This window comes from Sus scrofa, chromosome 17 (assembly GCF_000003025.6).
Source record: "Sus scrofa isolate TJ Tabasco breed Duroc chromosome 17, Sscrofa11.1, whole genome shotgun sequence".
Classification (NCBI taxonomy): domain Eukaryota; kingdom Metazoa; phylum Chordata; class Mammalia; order Artiodactyla; family Suidae; genus Sus; species Sus scrofa.
In genome coordinates, this window is record NC_010459.5 from 29173520 (window position 1) to 29192078 (window position 18559).

The window sequence follows — 18559 nt, forward strand, 5'->3', positions numbered from 1 at the left end:
CTTGCCTGGTTACTGCCCAAGGAGTCACCCCCTGCCTGGTGAGGGAGGAGACAGTGTGGCAAGATGCTAACATTTGTTAAATCCAAGTGTCATTCATTTAAGTTTTTTTCTTAATGTTTCAAATAGTTCATAAAAATTAAATTTAAAAAAAAAGATGGAGGACGACTGTATTGCAGGGAACCCTCAGAACTCTTTAAACCAAAGTTATACCTGTCAGAGAAAGAAACAAATAAAGTGATGATTGTTGGGCTATGTACTTAGCACTGTTTTTATGCTAATTTAGGTAGAAAATCATTTTTAACCTGAAGCCCTGTAAGAAATGAGTTCTGGGAGTTCCTTCTGTGGTACAGGAGGTTAAGGAACCAGTGTTGCTGCAGCTGTGGCACAGGTCACAGCTGCCACTTGGATTTGATCCCTAGCCCAGGAACTTCCATATGCCACGGCAGCATCTAGAAGAATGAAATGAGTTTTGACGATCTCCTTCTCTCAGGGTTTTGTGTTCACTGATTTGTGTCTATGTGTCTCTCTGTGTGGCTTAATGACACTGAATCAAGCGTTGTGAGACTCCGTCACAAAACTTGTGGACTTCAGCAGTTTCACTCTATTTACTGAGGGAAGTACAGAGTTGAATCAGAACCTCTGGGAGATGCGCGTGGTGCAGTGGTTCACTTAGCTGCTTCCCCCTGCCCCCAGATTTAACAAGTAGCATTTTAGTATTTCTGTTCATGTATGTGGAATATGTATCAAGCCATCACATTAACAGAGGGGTCTAATCACTTTGAAAGAGCTCTCACCAGTGAATGACAAACCTGTGGTTTGTCAAGTTCATTGTTAAACCAGCTGTTTATTCACACGTTCCCTATCACTTCCTTTTTTCTTAGGGCTCTTTGCCATTTACTTCTAACCCATAATGGTGTCACAGCTTCCACATGGGGGAGGGGGGATGAGCTGCAGATGCCAGAGCCAGGTATAATCTCTGTGGATTAGTTTAGCCAGGACTTCTCAAGACAGTGGTGCCTGGAGATTTCCAAGGCACCGGAAATAAGGCTTTACATTGAGAAATCTTTCCGAAGTTCAAGTAGCAGAGGTGAAAGCACACGCTCTGTGCTGAGCACCTTCCTTCCATTTGATGTTAACTAAGGTCATCTTCCGCCTGCTCCCATCATAGCTTATCCTGGACATCTCACTTAAAACTTTGTGAAACCTTGATTAAAACAAATTGATTTATTTTAAATTCATAAATTTTATTAGGATGGAATATTCTATTAATATCTACTAAGTCCACCTGATCTAATGTGTTATTTAAGGCCTTGTTTCCTTATTGATTTTCTGTCTCTCTGATCTGTCCATTGCTGTAAGTGGAGTGTTAAAAGTCCCCCACTATTATTGTGTTAGCGTTGTTTTCCTTCTAAGGCTGTTAGTAGTTGCCTTATATATTGAGGTGCTCCTCTGTTGGGTGTGTATATATTTACAATTGTTACATCTTCTTCTTGGATTGATCTTTGATCATTGCGTAATGTCCTTCTTTCTCTCTTGTAACGTTCTTTATTTTAAGGTTTATTTTGTCTGATGTGAGTATTTGCTACTCCAGCTTTCTTTTGATTTCCGTTTGCACGAAATATCTTCTTCCATTCTCTCACATTCAGTTTGCAAGTGTCCCTAGAACTGAAGAGGGTCTCTGGAAGACAGTGTATATGTGGGTCTTGTTTTTGTATCCATTCAGCCAGTCTTTGTCTTTTGGTTGGGGCATTTAGTCCATTTACATTTAAGGTAATTATTGATATGTATGTTCTTATTGCCATTTTGTTAATTGTTTTGGATTTGTTTTTGTTGGTCTTTTTTCTTCCCCTGTTCTCTTATCCTGTGGTTTGATGGCTATCTTTAGTGTGGTGTTTGGATTGCTTTTTCTTATTTGTGTGTTTATCTTTTGTTGATTTTTGGCTTGCGGTTTACCATAAGGTTTTGATATAGGGGTCTGTATACACACACACACAAACACAAACACACAAGATTGTTTTAAGTTGCTGGTCTCTTAATTGCAAATGTATCTCCAGTATTCTGCAGTATTCTACTCTCCTCTTCTCTCAGTTTCTGGTTTTGGTAGCATATTTATGTGTGAATGATTTCCTACCCTTACCTTTTGTTTGCTTTTACCAGTAAGCTTTCTAATTTGTAATTTTCTCGTAATTCATAAATTATATTAATATATTATGGGTTTGATGTGTTTGCTGTTTTTTTTTCAAATATGCATCAAAATGAATACAGCCACAAAAAAAAAAAACCAAACTTGTTCATGGACTCTCCCCTGCTCCCCGCCACCAAAATCATCTTCTATACCACCTGTGATATGTGCCACACTTTGGGAAACGTTGCCTAGACCAGTGGATCTTACCAAGGAAGCATAGACCCATTTGAGAATCTGTAAAAGCCATGGACTCCCTTCCCAGAAAATCACTCAGGTGGGATTCATGTAAATCCAGGTATTATATCTGCGGTCCCCCTCCACCCTGCAGGATCCTGCCCCAACAGTAAATGAAAGAAAAGAGAATGTTCTTTTACTTATCAGAGTCCTACCAGAGGTAAAGAACTTTGTATCTTCAAGACTACAGTTCTGTAGTTCTTAGTTTGCCCTCTTTGTAAACAGACGACTCTTGTCAGTATCTGGGCATTTTATTTCAAGTCGTGGGATCCCCTCTTCCCTTTTATTACTTTGATTCTTCACTTGCCATTTTTATATCTCTTATCAGGTAAAATTTGTTTATACTTACAAAGAAACATTGATTAGAATCTCTTCCAGTTAGAATCTCTTTAATTACCTCATTAAAAAATAGGAAGTGTACTTTGTTAAGTAGGTCTTAACTTTGAGCAAGAAATAAGTGGTCCTGTCTGCCTGGTGACTTGTAAACATTGAGTCACCTGGGGATTAGTGCTAGGACTCTCATTATATTTAAAAACAAGAGGGTGGGGATGGGAGGAGTGAAAAAGTTTATGGATGTGAAATTTAGATCGAGCCAACAAGGGGGAATTTGGAATAGTCCAGGCTGAGAGAAAATAATGAGCTTGAGTACATTGCAGTAGTTGGGTGGTAGTTATTAAGGTTAGAATACAAAATTAGTTGGAGAGCACACATTAGAACTGATTAGAGGTGGGCAGGCTTTTTTTTTTTTTTCTTTTTCTTTTTACTGGTAGTTTAAATGTATGTTAAATAACCGTAATACATGTTAATTAAAATGTGGCATGTGATAGGTAAAACATTTTTAAAAGCCCATAAGGCCATGATCCTGAAATAAGCAGTGATTCTTTTATTAATTTTTGAAATTGAGGTTATTATACGTGTGTTTTCACATATACTTTTTACTGAAGTGTTACAAAATGCCAATCGTAAGTGTACAGTTAGATTGATTTTATGAAATGATCATACTTATGTAACCACCACTCAAATCAAGAAATAGAAAATAGAACCTGAGAAGCCCCCCATGCTCCCCCGCACCCCCCTTTGTGTCCTCTTTCAGCCACTACCTCTGTGTGTTAAAGGCAGCCACTATCCTGAATTCCATGGTTTTGTCTGAGGTTTTTTTTTTCTTCTTCTTCTTCTTCTTCTTCTTTTAACTTTATCTAATGGTCTCTTACATTGTTAACGCTTTTTAAAAATCTGCCTTTTTTTTTCCCCTTCTATTTTAGGGCCACACTCGTGGCCTATGGAAGTTCCCGGGCCAGGGATTGAATCCGAGCCACAGCTACAACCCACACCACAGCTGCAGTAACACCAGATCCTTTAACCCACTGTGCAGGGCTGGGGATTGAACCTGCACCTCTGCAGCAACCTGAGCCATTGTGGTCAGGTTCTTTTTTCTTTTTTGTTTTTGCTTTTTAGGACCCCACTGCACACATGGACGTTCCCAGGCTAGAGGTCAAGTCAGAGCTGCAGCTGCCAGCCTACACAATAGCCACAGGGCAACGCAGGATCTGAGTCACATCTGCTACCTATGCTGCAGCTCATGGCAGTGCTGGATCCTTTACCCACTGAGCAAGGCCAGGGATCGAACCCCCATCCTCATGGATACTAGGTGGATTCTTAATTCACTGGGCCACAGCGGGAATTCTCAGTCACATTTGTAACTATTCACTGTGCCACAGCAGAACTGCAGAATCTGCCCTCTTTTGTCTTATATTTGCTTCTGAGATTTATCCACCTGTTGCTGTAACGGGCTTGATTCATAGTCATTGCTCACAGTGTCCCATCACATGAATTTTCCTGTTCGGTTGGGGCAGTGTTGGGGTTGGTTCCCAAATCGAGGCTGCTTGGAGTGAACTGCTGTTAAATTCTCATGTCTCGAGGCACATTTAAATGCTTCTGGTGGGTACATTTCCAGAACTACAGGGTCAAGGCTATGTGCATGGTCATCTTCGTAAGTGCCAGACACATGGCCCAGGTCGCATTCCAGCAGCAGTGCAGAGAAGGTGTAGCTGCTCCCTGTTCTAACCAACCCCTGGTATTGTCAGCCCATTAGCCATTCTGTTGGCTAGGTGGTGGGTTGGATGTTTAATTAGCCTCTTCCTGGTGACATAGTGGAGTATTTTTTTCTGTTTTCTTTCTTTTTTTTTTTTTTAGGGCCACACCCATAGCATATGGAAGTTCCCAGGTTAACGGTTGAGCTGGAGTCATAGCTGCAGCCTATAGCACAACCACGCCGGATCTGTGCTCTCTGTCGCAGCTCGCAGCAGTGCCGGATCCTTAACCCGCTGGGTGAGGCCAGAGATCAGGGATCAAACCTGCATCCTTATGGATACTAGTTGGGTTCCTAACCTGCTGAGCCACAACAGGAATTCTGCATTTTTTTCATGTTTATCGACCGCTTGGATACCTTTTGTTGATGATGTGCCTATTTGAGTCTTTTGTCCATTTCTCTACAGGGTTGTCTGCCTTTTTCTTTTTGCTTTGTAGTAGTTCTTTTATATTGTGGTTATGAGATTTTTTTTTTTTGTATTAGAAATATTTTTTTCACTTAATAGCTTGCCTTTTCCCTTTAGTGTCGGGTGATGAGCCAGCATTTGGGGACTGTGGGTGAAAGACTCTTCTTATCTCTTTTCTGTAGGCCTTGAAATCATAACAATAACAAATTGAGAATGGAAAATATTCTCATATATTTGAGTGTTTTCATGTTTTTTAAGTCATATCTTTTAAAATGTCATTTTCCAGTTGCTTGTATACAGAATATTTGAGTTTTGAATATTGACTTTGAATCCAGCAGTGTTACTAAAATTCCTTTATTCTGAAAGTTTGTATGTTCTTTTGGATTTTTTCCCTACTCAGTTATGTCACCTGCAAGCAGTGAGTTTTAGGTATTCATTTTCTAATCTTAACATCTTTTGGTCTTTTTACTTTATTGCACTGGCTAGGACCTCTAGTGCGATTGAATGTAAGGGGTGATGGTGGGCATCATGTTTCATTCCCAGTCTGTGGGGAAAATTTGTAATATTTTATCAATAAATGTGACATTTGCAGTAGTTTTTTCACCTTTATCAGATGGAGGGAGTTTCCTTCTGTTAACTCGTTTCTAGTGGGTCTTAAATTTTATCAAATGCTTTTCCTCGATTTCTTGAGATTATAATGTTTTATGTTTCTTTTTTCCTTCTGTTTCGTGGTGAAATCACACACTGATTTTTTTGACTGTTAAACCAGCCTGGCATTGGTGGAGTGAGCCAGATTCTTTCCGGTACATCAGTCTTCTTCTGTATGTTACTGCCTTCTTTGTGTCAGTATATTGTGGGATATTTTTTCCTCTCTGTGTTAAGAGAGATTAATTTATGACTTTCTTCACATGTTCTGTCCTCAAAAAACACGTTAGAAAGTGTTTCCTCCCTTTCTGTTCTCTGGTAAAGGAGATTGCTGTTGTGTTTTAATCCTAGAAGTCAGCGGTCTGTGTGCGAGCCTGTCTTTTGAAGAGCTTTTTTTTTTTTTTTTTTTTTTTTTTTAAGCAGAAGAGTGTGCAGTTGCATCTCCTTTCCAGAACCAATACTCTGTTGTGGGACGTCTTGGCGGTGGTTCTCGTTAGGGAGAGAGAATGAAGGTCTGAAGTGGGTTCTGAGTGGAGAAGGTGGGAGTGGGGAACTAAAGGGCTGGATGATTAAATGTGTGACCTGCTGGAGAGAGAAGGTTCAGGGTGGGGCTCCTGCGCACTGCAGGCACCTGGGAGCCTCGCCCGGCCTTTGACGGATTTGGGGGCGCAGGAGGATGGAGGAAGGTGGAAGCATGTGAGGGTTCAGATTTGTGTGTGAACGCCCACGTGCCCAAAGACACTGACATCATCTCCCCGGAGGCAGCAACACGGAGCCGATCCCTGCTCGAGAGAGCGAGGGCAGGTCTGGAGAAGAAAATCGAGGCTCATACATCTAAGCCCGAAATGTAAACGTCTAAGAAGGATTTGGAAAGATTAATGGCTTTTAATTGCCCTTGGTTGTGAGAGAGCCTAGCAAAACTGGAGGTTGTGGGATTGGACTCCTTGGAAGGCAGCTGTGTCATTTTGCAGAGTATTCCCTGTAGTTAGAGACGTGTTGGATAAATAATTGGCCTAATCTAGAATGGTCATCACAGGGTTATAAAATTGGTCATACTGTATGACAAGCACAGATAAATGCTGCCACTCTCAAGAGGGGAAATTCCTTGTTCTGTGATGTTTTCCCCCATACTCTTTACATAGCTCAGCGAAGATTTGGTTTTTCTTTTTTTCAGTTTACTGTCGTTAAGGCTTTTCTGGCGTGTGTATTTCATGGTCTCTTGTGACCTCTGGATTTCATATTTGTGCAGATAGAAGTAATCCCTGCCTGTGTCCAAGTGGTCTGTTCCTCCATCCCTCCCTCCATCCCTCCATATCTCCCCATATATTTCCTGTTCCAATTGGTATCTGATCCCTTACATTTACATTTATAGTTGTATTTTTTTTAATACTGTTTTAGGGTAGTATTACCTTTTAAGAAGAGCTGTGGTTTCAGATGTTTTTCCCAAGACCTTTTCTTATTTTCTCCCCACAAATTTGTGTTTGTCACGATGATTCCTGCCAAAGCTCATGTGTTAATAATAAGTATGCTTATTTTCTCTTCCTGTCTTATGATGTGTGTCATCATGTGAATTCTAAACTTTGGAAATATTGAAAGTAGTTTGTAGATCCCCAGTCTGGCCTTCTTAAGACCCTGGGTGTCTGAGCCTCCTGGTTGAAGAGGCGGTTTTCCTGGCCATTGCGATGTGAAAAAATGTGAAGAGTCACCTCGGCTGACACTGCAAGTGCACGTGCAGCGGCAGTGTAGTGGGGGTCTCCCGGCTTTCCCTCCCTTCGTAGCCTTGTCACCTTTTGTCAGTACTCTCATTTCCTGTTTCTAAAACAGTTCAGAGAACACCCATCTCACAAAATATCCACAGTAAATGGGTTTAAGTTCTTAAGCACTTGAAACAGCACCTGGCACATACTGAGTACTATGAAAGTATTAAGTGATCAAAGATCAGTATTCCTCTTTATAGAATTTTGAACTTTAAAATTTGGCTAGAAATAGTTTTAGTAAGATTGAGATCTAAACCGTTTAGTCAGTCTTTTGAAATATTTGTAGTATCATAGCTATTCCTTCATGCAGTGCAGAATTATGCTCAAGGAGAGCCTTTTGGTCATACCGCTGGCTCTTTTGAGTGTCTGCTGAAGGCATTTCCCACCATCGGTCCTTGATTTGTCTTTGATGTGTCAGTTTTTGGCTGATGGGTGATTGTCTGGGTACTGGGAACTTGTTGGAGTCAAGTGCAGCCCTGAGTACTCAGCATGAATAAAGCGTTCATTTCTACCGCCCAGAGAACATGACATGTCACTTCTCTTCATTTCAGTTGGTAAACTTGTCAGCCGCATTGGAAAAGTGATTTTTGATTAGCACAATCAGTAAACATGGAATCTTTTCTGTGATTGCCACACTGATTAGGTAAATTGTCACTTGAGTTATTGGTGGAGGCTTGGTGTATGTGGCCTTGGAGCTCTAGAAAAGGGATAAGTTTTTAAAGACCACAGGAAAAAAATTAGCTGTCATTTTTTCTCTCTTGCTTATACCTTTCTGAAGTGCAATTCACTATCTCAGAATTTTTTTTTCTCCCTCTCAAATGGATCTTCTCTTAGAGCCATACAAATGAATGATAATAAGTTTGTTTTACATTCTACTTCATTACTTCTCAGCCAGGAAATATTTCTGCTTTATGAACACTTAAGGGCCATATATATTGCTCAGAGCCACATGAAGGATTTGTTTAAAGATAGCCTTGAAGTTTGTCTTTGATCCTTTTTTAAATTTTTTTTTAGATTGAAAGCAAGATATATTTTAATAATTGTGTGGCAGAATTTGTTTTAAAGTTTCACAAAATTTGCTTAGATTTTTAACCAGAAAAAAACTATAGTGTTTGCATATGCTGAGTTTATGTGAAAAAAAAAAAAAAATTTGTCCTGGAGGTGAGAAATGGTAAAAGCCAAACTGAGTGGGAAGCACCTGGCATACCAGAATTGGTGGGATGGGAACTTTGGCCATTTTCTAGACAGTACAAGTATATAGTCAGACTATCGAGAAGGGTTCCCCCTTCCAAAAAAAAAAAAAGTTTATACTTAGTGAACTTAGAAATACTGGCGTGCTTAATCGAACATGTAGCGTGTTTGGATCTAATGAATCTGTATTCCTGATGGTGAGGACTTCTCTCCACTTACACTGTTCCTGGGAGAAAATGTACCAGCTTTTTTTCCTGCTTTTATTTTTCATAAACCATCAGGATAAACATCTCTGAAGGCTTTTCTTAATGTAAATGTGTCTTTTTATTATCTTCATTCAAGTCTACGTTTATTAGAGATCCTGTGGAAGCTTTGATGAGTACCGTGAGCATTCTGTGACCATACCATACATGGAGAGACGCCATGCAGCCAGGATCACAAATTAAGTCTTAATGTTAAAAAGAAGCCTGTTTCCAGGGTGACCACCATGATTCTGGGACCTGTGAAGTACAGAGCTAGACAAGGGTCTGAATGAAATTTACTCTGTTTCTTTTGACTTTTGTTTTATTGGCTAAGTTTATATATGTAAGACACCAAAATGGTACTGCTGGGAATATTTTAACCAGTTCTCACTCATGTGATTTTTGTACAATATCTGAATAGTTATGGACTACAAGTTTATCAAAGTAATGATCAGAAAAAGTGGCCCAAATGTTGGCTTTACTTTCAGTAGATTGCTTTCTCATAGTTCTTTGGAAATCATGTAGTGTATTGAGTAAGTGTTTTTAAAGTTTTTCCATAGAAATAAACCACACAGATGAAATGATAGCTGTCTTGTAAGAATTTCTAGTTTTACCTCTTCAAATTATGATTTTCTGATGATCATGAGTCTGTGTAGTGAGTGATTCAGAAGTGATTTTGGGCCTAGACCGGGCATCCTGTGCCTGTTTTCTGTGGATTATGTGGTATGAATTTCTGAGTGTCCGTTCAGGTTTTGAATATCTAATGACCGCTGTGAAGCCTCCTCAGCATTATTCTCTTTGACCCCTGCAGGTTTGGTTTTCATAAATAAATAGATTTTAAAAAATAGATTAAAGAATAGATAAAAGGGAACTAGGAAGACTGCCTTTCTTTCAGGTCACGGTGGGCATCTGCTGGAGTGGCCATGGCCTTGGGGAGGGAGGGTGGCTGCGATGGCATGTTTCTCCAACTGGGGGCTTTCTTCAGGTGGCACCTCGGCCTGTGGAGGTGGAGGACACCCAGGGCCGGGGCGGGGCGTTCACGCTGAAATCCCGGTGAGCAGCCAGAGTCTCCTCTGCAAAGAGTTTTAAAGCACAATTCTACCTTTCTTTCTTTTTCTCCCACCAAGTAAACCCAGATTGCATTTTTTTGGTTCCTAACCAGAGATAAGCTTTCATTTCTTCTTTCCCTTAAGAAAGTGATTTTGAAAAGCATGTTTCTAGTTTGTGTTTCCATTAAAATGTGAGTTTGAATACATTACCATAAGCCTTGTCATCCTTGGGTCTCGGGAGTCTGGAGGAGGCTACCGTCCTCACACCGAGGCCTCGCTAGACAACTCCTGGGACAGCTGCTAATTAAAGGTCACTCTCAGACCCAGCCAGAGGGTGGCTGAGGGACCGATACTGGGGCCAGAATGGCAGTTGGTCGATACCAGCCTGCTGTCCGTGCCGTGGATGCCCGTCATGCCGGTTACAGAGAGGACCAGCAGCTGCTTAATTCTTGCTTTGTGTTGGGGGAGAGGTTTGACCCGGGAAAGGGGTGGAAAAGGAGGCAGTCCCATTATGAGCATGTCTTCCGGCCTGTTCGGGAGAGTGTGCCGTCTGCTTGTGTCGGCCTAGCGAGGCCAGTTCTTTCCTGTGTATATGGTAAGGAGGCAAATTTTAGGATTTCTTTGCAAGTTATTCCTCATTCAGTTTGTATTTATGGATAAAACGAAAATCATTTCCTTTTGCCCAGCATTTAAAATATAACGTAAAATATATCTATCCCTTTACATATATGCTCCCACATAGAGCCAAGGAGAGAGAAAGGTGTGAGTTTAATGACCACGGCTTCTAAAACTATGTTTTGTTCTCAGAGAAAAAATAATTTACTAAACAAATGTACTGACTCTGTTGGTTTCTATCTTTTTACTTTTCTAGTTGTGTAATTGTGTTAGTTGTTTAGTTTATATTCTGTCTCACTTTGTTTCAAGAATTTTTAATGATGAAATATGTGGGTAGCTGAATTATGATTACTTTTCAGAAATTTCATGTTTAACTCTTTCCTGTTTCTTTTCCAGATATGAGGCCTCAGGATTCCTGGCGAGGTCCTCCTCCCCTTTTCCAGCAGCAGAGATTCGACAGGTAATAAATATTAAGGCAAACATGACTTTTAAATAATTTTCACGTCAGCATTTGGGGATTGTGCTTCTTTTATGGTTTGACATATACCTTCTTCCTTCTAACCTCTCCTGAGCCTCTCTATCCCTTGGAAAATAGATGATTTACATGTTGAAGTAAAATTCATGTTTATGTACTTGCCTATTTTCTTGATTCCTGGCCTTTATTTTATTGAAGCTTTTGAGGGGCCCTGAAAAATGCAACACAGAAAGCTTAAAATTGTATTAGGTTTTGGTCGGGCTAAACAAATTTCTTTTTTAGGAGGGTTGTGCAGCTTAATGAGGCGTAACTAATGGTGTTCCACTTTTATCATTTCTGTGCTGGCAGTGCAGCGTCAGCACAGACCAGCCATTGATCCTTGCTGCAGACCTCTTGAGGTCCTAATCAGCTTCTTTGGTACAACTTTTTCAGGGCTGACAAGCCTATTGTAGTTCAGTGTCACTGTAGGTCAGTAGTTATTAGTTGCCACTGAAAACAGTTTCTTTAACTACTTAAGACTGAACTGAATTAAACGCAGAAGGGACTCAGAAGAGGATTATGGGATCTGCAGTCTAATAAGTACCACGGACTAGGGAGAATGTGACATGGTTTAATAACAAGGGGTGTTTGACATGTGTTCTTTCATTGATAAGTTGTGGCTCCTAAGTCAGGTGATCTCTGCACGACAAGACAGCTAGGCGTGTTATGAATAATTATATTAACATCTGAAGAATAATTTTTTAAGAGCAGCTTTAAAGTCTGTCATGTCCTGCTGCTTTTGCCAGCATCAGTAAATGCTAAAACGAATTTAAGCCCCCTCTGTGCCCGGCTTCCTTCTTTGCCTTCCCAGTTCTAATCTGTTTTGTTCTCCTGTCCTCTGCTGTTTCAGCAGTCTGATCTGTTCACATCTGAAATGAATACAGTGTTGTTATTTGAACAGGGTTATAACCTGTACCCCCTTTAAGAGAATTCTTTCTTTAGAGACTCCAAAACTTCATTCTTTTTTCCAAGTAGATAAAAGAAATTATGTTATTCAGTGGTTTATTATTAGTATCAATTACTTGATGCAAGCTGCATTTTAATTTAAAACAACCGATACTGCTTGTATTTACGTTTCGTTTTCAGTTTAAGTGCTCAAAGCACACTTGAACATCTTCATAGTAGCACCATTTTCAAACAAATGTGTAAGGGGTAAATTTTTTCTAAATTATAAATTATCACATTTGAACAGATCTCATTTTAAATAACTGTCTTTCTACATTACCTTTGTCAAGTTTGATTTTAAGATTTGGTGTTACCACTTTGTTGCTTGCTGTTTTTCCCAGATTTTTAGTAATCACCAATATTTGTCACCTGCTTATGAATGTCAGCACTGTGCTATATGCTTTTAGAAACATGAATTCTTTTTTTTTCTCTTTGTTCTTTTTTTTTTTTTTTTAAAGAGGCCATACCTGCGGCATATGGAAGTTCCCAGGCCTACACCACAGCCACAGCAGCTAGGGATCTGAACCGCGTTTGTGACAGCTCAGTGCAGCTCATGGCAACGCTGAATCTTTAACCCACCGAGCGAGGCCAGAGATCAAACCTCATGGATACTAATCGGGTTTGTTATTGCTGAACCATAGTGGGAATTCCCAGAAACACGAATTCATTTATTCCTCCTAGCACCACTCGAAGTAGATGTTTCTTTTTTTTACAGATGAGGAAACTGAGGCACACAAAAGTCCAGTAGCTCATCTAAGGTCCCTCTTCTGTACCATTCTTTTTTTTTTTTTTTTTTCCTCGCTTTTTAGGGCCGCACCCTTGGCATCTGGAGGTTCCCAGGCTAGAGGTCAAATTGGAGCTGTAGCCGCCAGCCTATGCCACTGCCATGCCAGTTCCAAGCTGAGTTGGCGACCTACACCACAGCTCACAGCAACACTGGATCCTTAACCTACTGAGCAAGGACAGGGATTGAATCTGCATCCTCATGGATGCCAGTCAGATTCATTTCTGCTGAGCCAGGGTGAGAACGCCTCCTCTGTACCATTTTTTACCAAGAAACTTCACTCAAAGGAAATTCTCAGAGTGCTGAGCATCATATTCTGTAAAGGCGCCACCTCCCTCCTGAGGCCCACTTTCTTCAGGTCTAATGCTTTCCTCCCCTTGACACACTACAGGTTTTCCTAAGGTCATCACTGTATGTCCTGGCATCCATCATTTAGCTCTTCTGTCAAAGCCAAGTTGGGATCTTCCTGACTCTGACACCCAGAAGATAGGGGGGCAAGTTTTGTGGGCATCTTTGTTTTAGTTTCAGTCAGAAGTAAATCATGCCCTAAAGCAAAAGTTAAACGTGAGCAAAACGGAATTCTTTTTTATGTCTTAAATCTTGGTCATTTAAGAAATACACCATTTATTCATAAAGAAAACAAAGTTTGAGTGCAGCCTCCTGAACTTCCCCATTAGCCAGCCTCTTAGCAGACACAGTGCATCACTCAGTTCTGTAACGTGTGTCAGTCTAACCATTCTGACCTTATAAGACACGGAGGAGAAAAGACAAACTCACAGTCATGTTGACTTTGCTGAGATGTCACAACTGGTAAGTAGAATTCTTAGTAGAACCAGGTTTTACTGATCATTGGTTCAAAACTCTTCCACTGCACTATTTTGAGAAAATGGTTGAGAACCCATTAGAGAAGAAAATTTTGAGTGTACCTTTTTTTGTATCTATAAACTATACTGTTTCTTGAACTATTTCCTACTTCGAAGTAGTGTTTGTAATTCATGAATTCATTTCACTTAAAAATGCAAGAGGCACAGCCTGCGGCCTGCCACCCCCCCTCTCCCCCCCTCCATCCTGTGGTCGGGATGAGCTTGGTCCAGCCTGTGCCTTCCCGTCATCACCTGAGTTCTGCCCCTTTGTCTCTGTCGTCCTTGCCAGTGGAGGATTCTCTTTCTGCCATATCCAAGATGGCCATTTAGTTCTTCACTTATGGCTGCTAAGTTCAGTCATAGAACATTTTTAAAAGCTGATTTGCCATATATGTAAATTAAAAATACCCTCATGGGCCAGCTACTTTCCAAAAAAAGTTATTTAGAAGCTTAAGAATATTGTTGCCATTCCTGATGCCGAATATCTCAGATAAGTTGCTGAGATCCGTAGCTACTAATTTTAAAAAGTTAAATGTGTCCTCAACACTTCCACCCCAGGTTTAAAATGATCTTCCGAGGCAGATTTCAGTTTGGAAGTATTTGCAGACTGATATAATTAATGTAGAAATATGGTAAACTTTTTTTATTGTCTTCTTAGGGCCCACCACACCTGCAGCATATGGATCTTTCCAGGCTACAGGTCCAATTGGAGCTCTAGCTGCCAGCCGACACCACAGCCACAGCAACGTGGGATCTGGGCTGCATCTGCGACCTACACCACAGTTCACGGCAACGCCGGATCCTTGACCCACTGAGCAAGGCCAGGGATCAATCCCAAGTCCTTGTGGATACTAGTTGGGTTTGTGAACCACTGAGCCACGACGGGAGCACCCCAGAAATATGATAAACTTGTGGAAAAGAAAGGCCTTTCTGCCACTAAAAAGCGAAAGAAGGTAGTTCACGTCCCTTACTTGATTCTGCTTAATTTTAATTAAGTTATTTTTATAATTTTGGGGGGCGTCAATAAACATTTCAAGTAGTCATCTTCAACAGAAAGGAGAACTTTGTACTTTTAAATGATAGCTTTGTTCCTAATCTATTTTTAGAACATTAAATAATGTAAAATTGCATTTGCAATGTATTTTATCCATACCAGTAGATTTTCCTGAAACTCATTTGAGTTTTAGCTTCGTAATAGAATGTGTGAACTGTACTTGTGGCAAGAGGGATTTTGTGTTAATGGCCAGTTTTGATGATCGTCCTTGGTCACAGCACAGACCTCACCACCCAGTTCTGCAGAGACCAGAAGAGACCCTGCCCTTCTCTGTACGTGGAGCTGTTCTTGCTGAACAGATGAGGCATTCTTGCTAAATTTTTTTTTTTTTTTTTTTTTTGGGTCTTTTTAGGGCCACACTCACAGCATATGAAGGTTCCCAGGCCAGGGGTCAAATCGGAACAACAACTGCTGGCCTACACCACAGCCACAGCAACGCCAGGTCCATGCCGCATCTGTGACCTACCCCACGGCTCCTGGCAATGCCCGATCCTTAACCCACTGAGCAAGGCCAGGGATCGAACTCATGTCCTCATGGATACCAGTCAGGTTTGTTAACCACTGAGCCACGGGAACTCCTAAAATATATTTCTGTCAGTGAATCCAAAAAATTAAAAGCCCTGGATATATTATGCATGTTCTTTTTGAGGTACAAATTTATTTTTCATTTTATTTTGTTTCACCTACAACAAATGATATTATTAGGGCTCTGGTTTCACCAGTAACTGTGGAGACTAGCATTGGCCTTTCTAGAGTTCTTTTAGAGAGCCATCACACACAAATAGTTATCTTTGGTGTTTTTTTGTTTTTTTTAAAAAAGGCAACCTCCCAATGAAGGGAGGAGAGTCGCGGGTAGAGGGGATGGATTCAGGCTTGAATAGCTGTGAGAAGAATGCATTACCCAGTGAGCCTAACTTCTGCGCCCCACCCCCAAGACCTTGGAAGTGAAATTCATACTCTGTCAGGGGTTAATATTGGTACCAGCTAGTTAGTGCTTTAGCGAACTTGAAAGTTTTACTGTAATTCCTCCCAACATCTGTAATGGCCCCAAAGCTTCTAATGTTAAAATATACTGGAGAATTTTGCTTCTGTTTATTCTTTGTAGTGACTGTTCTGTAAAATGGAAGTTGAGGAAAATGCCTCAAGAAAGTTCTGTATTACATGGTGATTGCCTTTAGAGGGTAAAGCTTTGCTTCATTGTCTTTGTGACAATTTTAAATTGTTATGATTTAATACATCATACCTGTTGCTTTATATCTGCAAAGTTAAAATAGGCACTTGAAGACAATTAAAACATTTCTTTTGACTAGTAATCTGGGCTGGCAAACTGGGTTATAATAGCTGTTGAGTCTGTGTTCCCATGTAAACTGTACACCAAATGCCAGTCAGCCCGTGCCAATTAGTGCTCATGTTGCTAGGTCACCGTGGTCAATTGAAAGCCGCATCAATAGAACTTGAAAAGGTTTCCTCCCGATCGGACCTTCTGACATATTGAGCAGAATAATGGATGGGAAAAAACAGCCAAGTCCCCTACCCTAGATTCGAAGTACTCAGCAGTAAGAATTCATTTGCAACCTGCAATTAACTGGAAAGAATGAACTCCAAGAACGAGCCTGGACATTTTAAAAATAAAGCCTCATTCTCCTGTCTTGCACATGTTTACTCTTTGGATAGCATCTTACATGTAGCCAACATGGTGATCTTGGGGCCAAATTTTTAAGTGACTATGAAAAGGAAATTTTACAATTGAAAGTGAACAAAATATTTTTTTAAGTCAGCCCTTCCTGATGCGATTGAGTTTAAACACCCTTTTAAATAAAAACGCTGGTACTTCGTGAAACATGTGAAACTACACAGGATGTGAGGCCACTCCGATACTGTGTGTCCCACACAACAGATCTAGACATGTTGGAGTGTCCTAAAATTTGGAGATGATAGCTGCCAGATTTTAGGCTTTTGGTTCTGACTCACACTTGTCTTTTAATGCAAACATGGTACATTTCCAGGGGTGTTGGGGCTGAACCTCTGCTGCCATGGAACCGGATGCTTCAAACCCAGAACGCAGCCTTCCAGCCAAACCAGTACCAGATGCTGGCAGGGCCAGGCGGGTACCCACCCAGACGCGACGACCGTGGAGGGAGACAGGTGATGCCAGTGGGCGTGGGGTGGGGAGCTACTGCTCACTCTGATGTGCCGTGCCTCTTGGGACTCCATGGTTCTTGTTTTGTTTCTTAAACATCTCTGGATAAGGTGTTGATGGAGTAGCTCCGCTGAGCTTGGATCCCTCATTACAAATGTAGACAGAGTGAGCATCTGCCTCACTGCATAGACTATGCCTTGAAGATGCTAAAGAATTTCCAGACGAAAAGCCTCCCGCACCTTTTTTTTTTTTTTTTTTTTTTTTTTTGTCTTTTTAGGGCCTCACCTGCAGCATGTGGAGGTTCCCAGGCTAGGGGTCCAATTGGAGCTGCAGCCACCTGCCTATACCACAGGCACAGCCATAGCAACACGGGATCCGAGTCTCATCTTCAGTCTACACCACAGGTCATGGCAGTGATGGATCCTTAACCCACCGAGCGAGGCCAGGAATCAAACCTGCGTCCTCATGGATAGTGGTCAGATTCATTTCCACTGAGCCATGGGGAGAAGTCCTGAAAAGCCCCTTTAATCACAGCAGTCTGGTGTTTACCACAGATATGGTCCATCAGCAAAACACATTGCTTATCTTTTTTTTTTTAAACCTTTCAGGCTGCCCCAGCAGCACATGGAAGTTCCCAGGCTAGGGATCATATTAGAGCTGCAGCTGCTGGCTACACCAGAGCCATAGCAACGCCAGATCCTTAACTCACTGAGTGAGGCCAGGGATCGAATCCATATCCTCATGGATACTAGTTGGGTTTATAACCTGCTGAGCACAACCGGAACTCCGCATTGTTTATCCTTTAAGGATATTACTCTTTGTTTTAATAGAAACTAGATCTCTCAAAATAAATGGTAATTTTCTAGAAGCTGAAAAAAATCATCTCACCTTTTCAGCTGTTATCTTTGTTCCTCTTAGGAGTTTTCTATCTTGATTCATCTCTTCATGGAAAGAAATCTCCTACATAATTTTCCACTTAAAAAAAAAAAAAACACTAAATTTAAACAGCTATACATGGAATGAGTATAGTAATTCCTACACAAATTCAGTAAGTGTAAGCTTCATTTCCTTCTCTTTATAGCGTCCAGTTTTAGCAATGTTTAAGACTGAGCTCTGTTTGCTTCCATCTCTTTGTCCCCCAGCCGTTTGATACCCTAGTCAGTACTTAATATGCTCTTTAATCACATGTCTGCAAGAGAACAGGATCTGGGTGCTGTGATTCAGAGCATGTGGTGTTCAAGGAGTTGGCACCACAGTGACGTGAAGAAGTTTCCAGTTGCTTACCTGATGTTGTCTAGCCTTCTGCAGAGCTGCGAATATTCATTTTCTAACTCAAGTTCTCACCATGAGTCCCACTGTTCTGTCAGCTAAGAAGACTCTTCTGCTGACAGCCAAAAAAAAAAAAAAAAACCTTTTTTTCCCCATACTTTTTTGGTGTATTCTTCAAAGTCTCAGTTCACTTTACAAGAAAATAATCAATTGTCTTTTGAGAGACGCTGGTTATAGTTCTTTAGAATCAGTTCATAGAATATTACTTTGAATACTGGCAGCCCAAGATCTCTCAAAAGTATGTCCATAGACTCAGTAGATTGAGACTGTTGATGCACTGGAGTCGGGGTGACACCGGCAGCCTACATTAGAATCTTGCTGAAAGGAAGGCACCCTTACAACTAGAAGCAGCCCTGAAGAAAGTTTAGGCCAGTCTCCTCATCTTCCAGCAGGAGCCAAAACCTTCAATGTCTTGCTGTTTGGCAGCAGAGCTGGGGACACCAGTAACTTCTGAGCCCAGTTCAGTGTCTCCTGCCTCCTTTAGAGGAGGTCTTCCCTTTAAAGGAGCTGTTTCAGG

General features: G+C 41.0%; 1 protein-coding gene across 1 annotated transcript in view; it reads left to right on the forward strand.

Annotated features, from left to right (window-relative positions):
* Positions 1 to 18559, forward strand: part of XRN2 (5'-3' exoribonuclease 2) — an 85860-nt gene that overhangs the window by 65879 nt on the left and 1422 nt on the right. Inside the window, 2 exon segments of the mRNA XM_005672749.3 lie at positions 10810 to 10873; positions 16580 to 16718. Coding sequence (XP_005672806.2) covers positions 10810 to 10873; positions 16580 to 16718 — 203 coding nt within the window.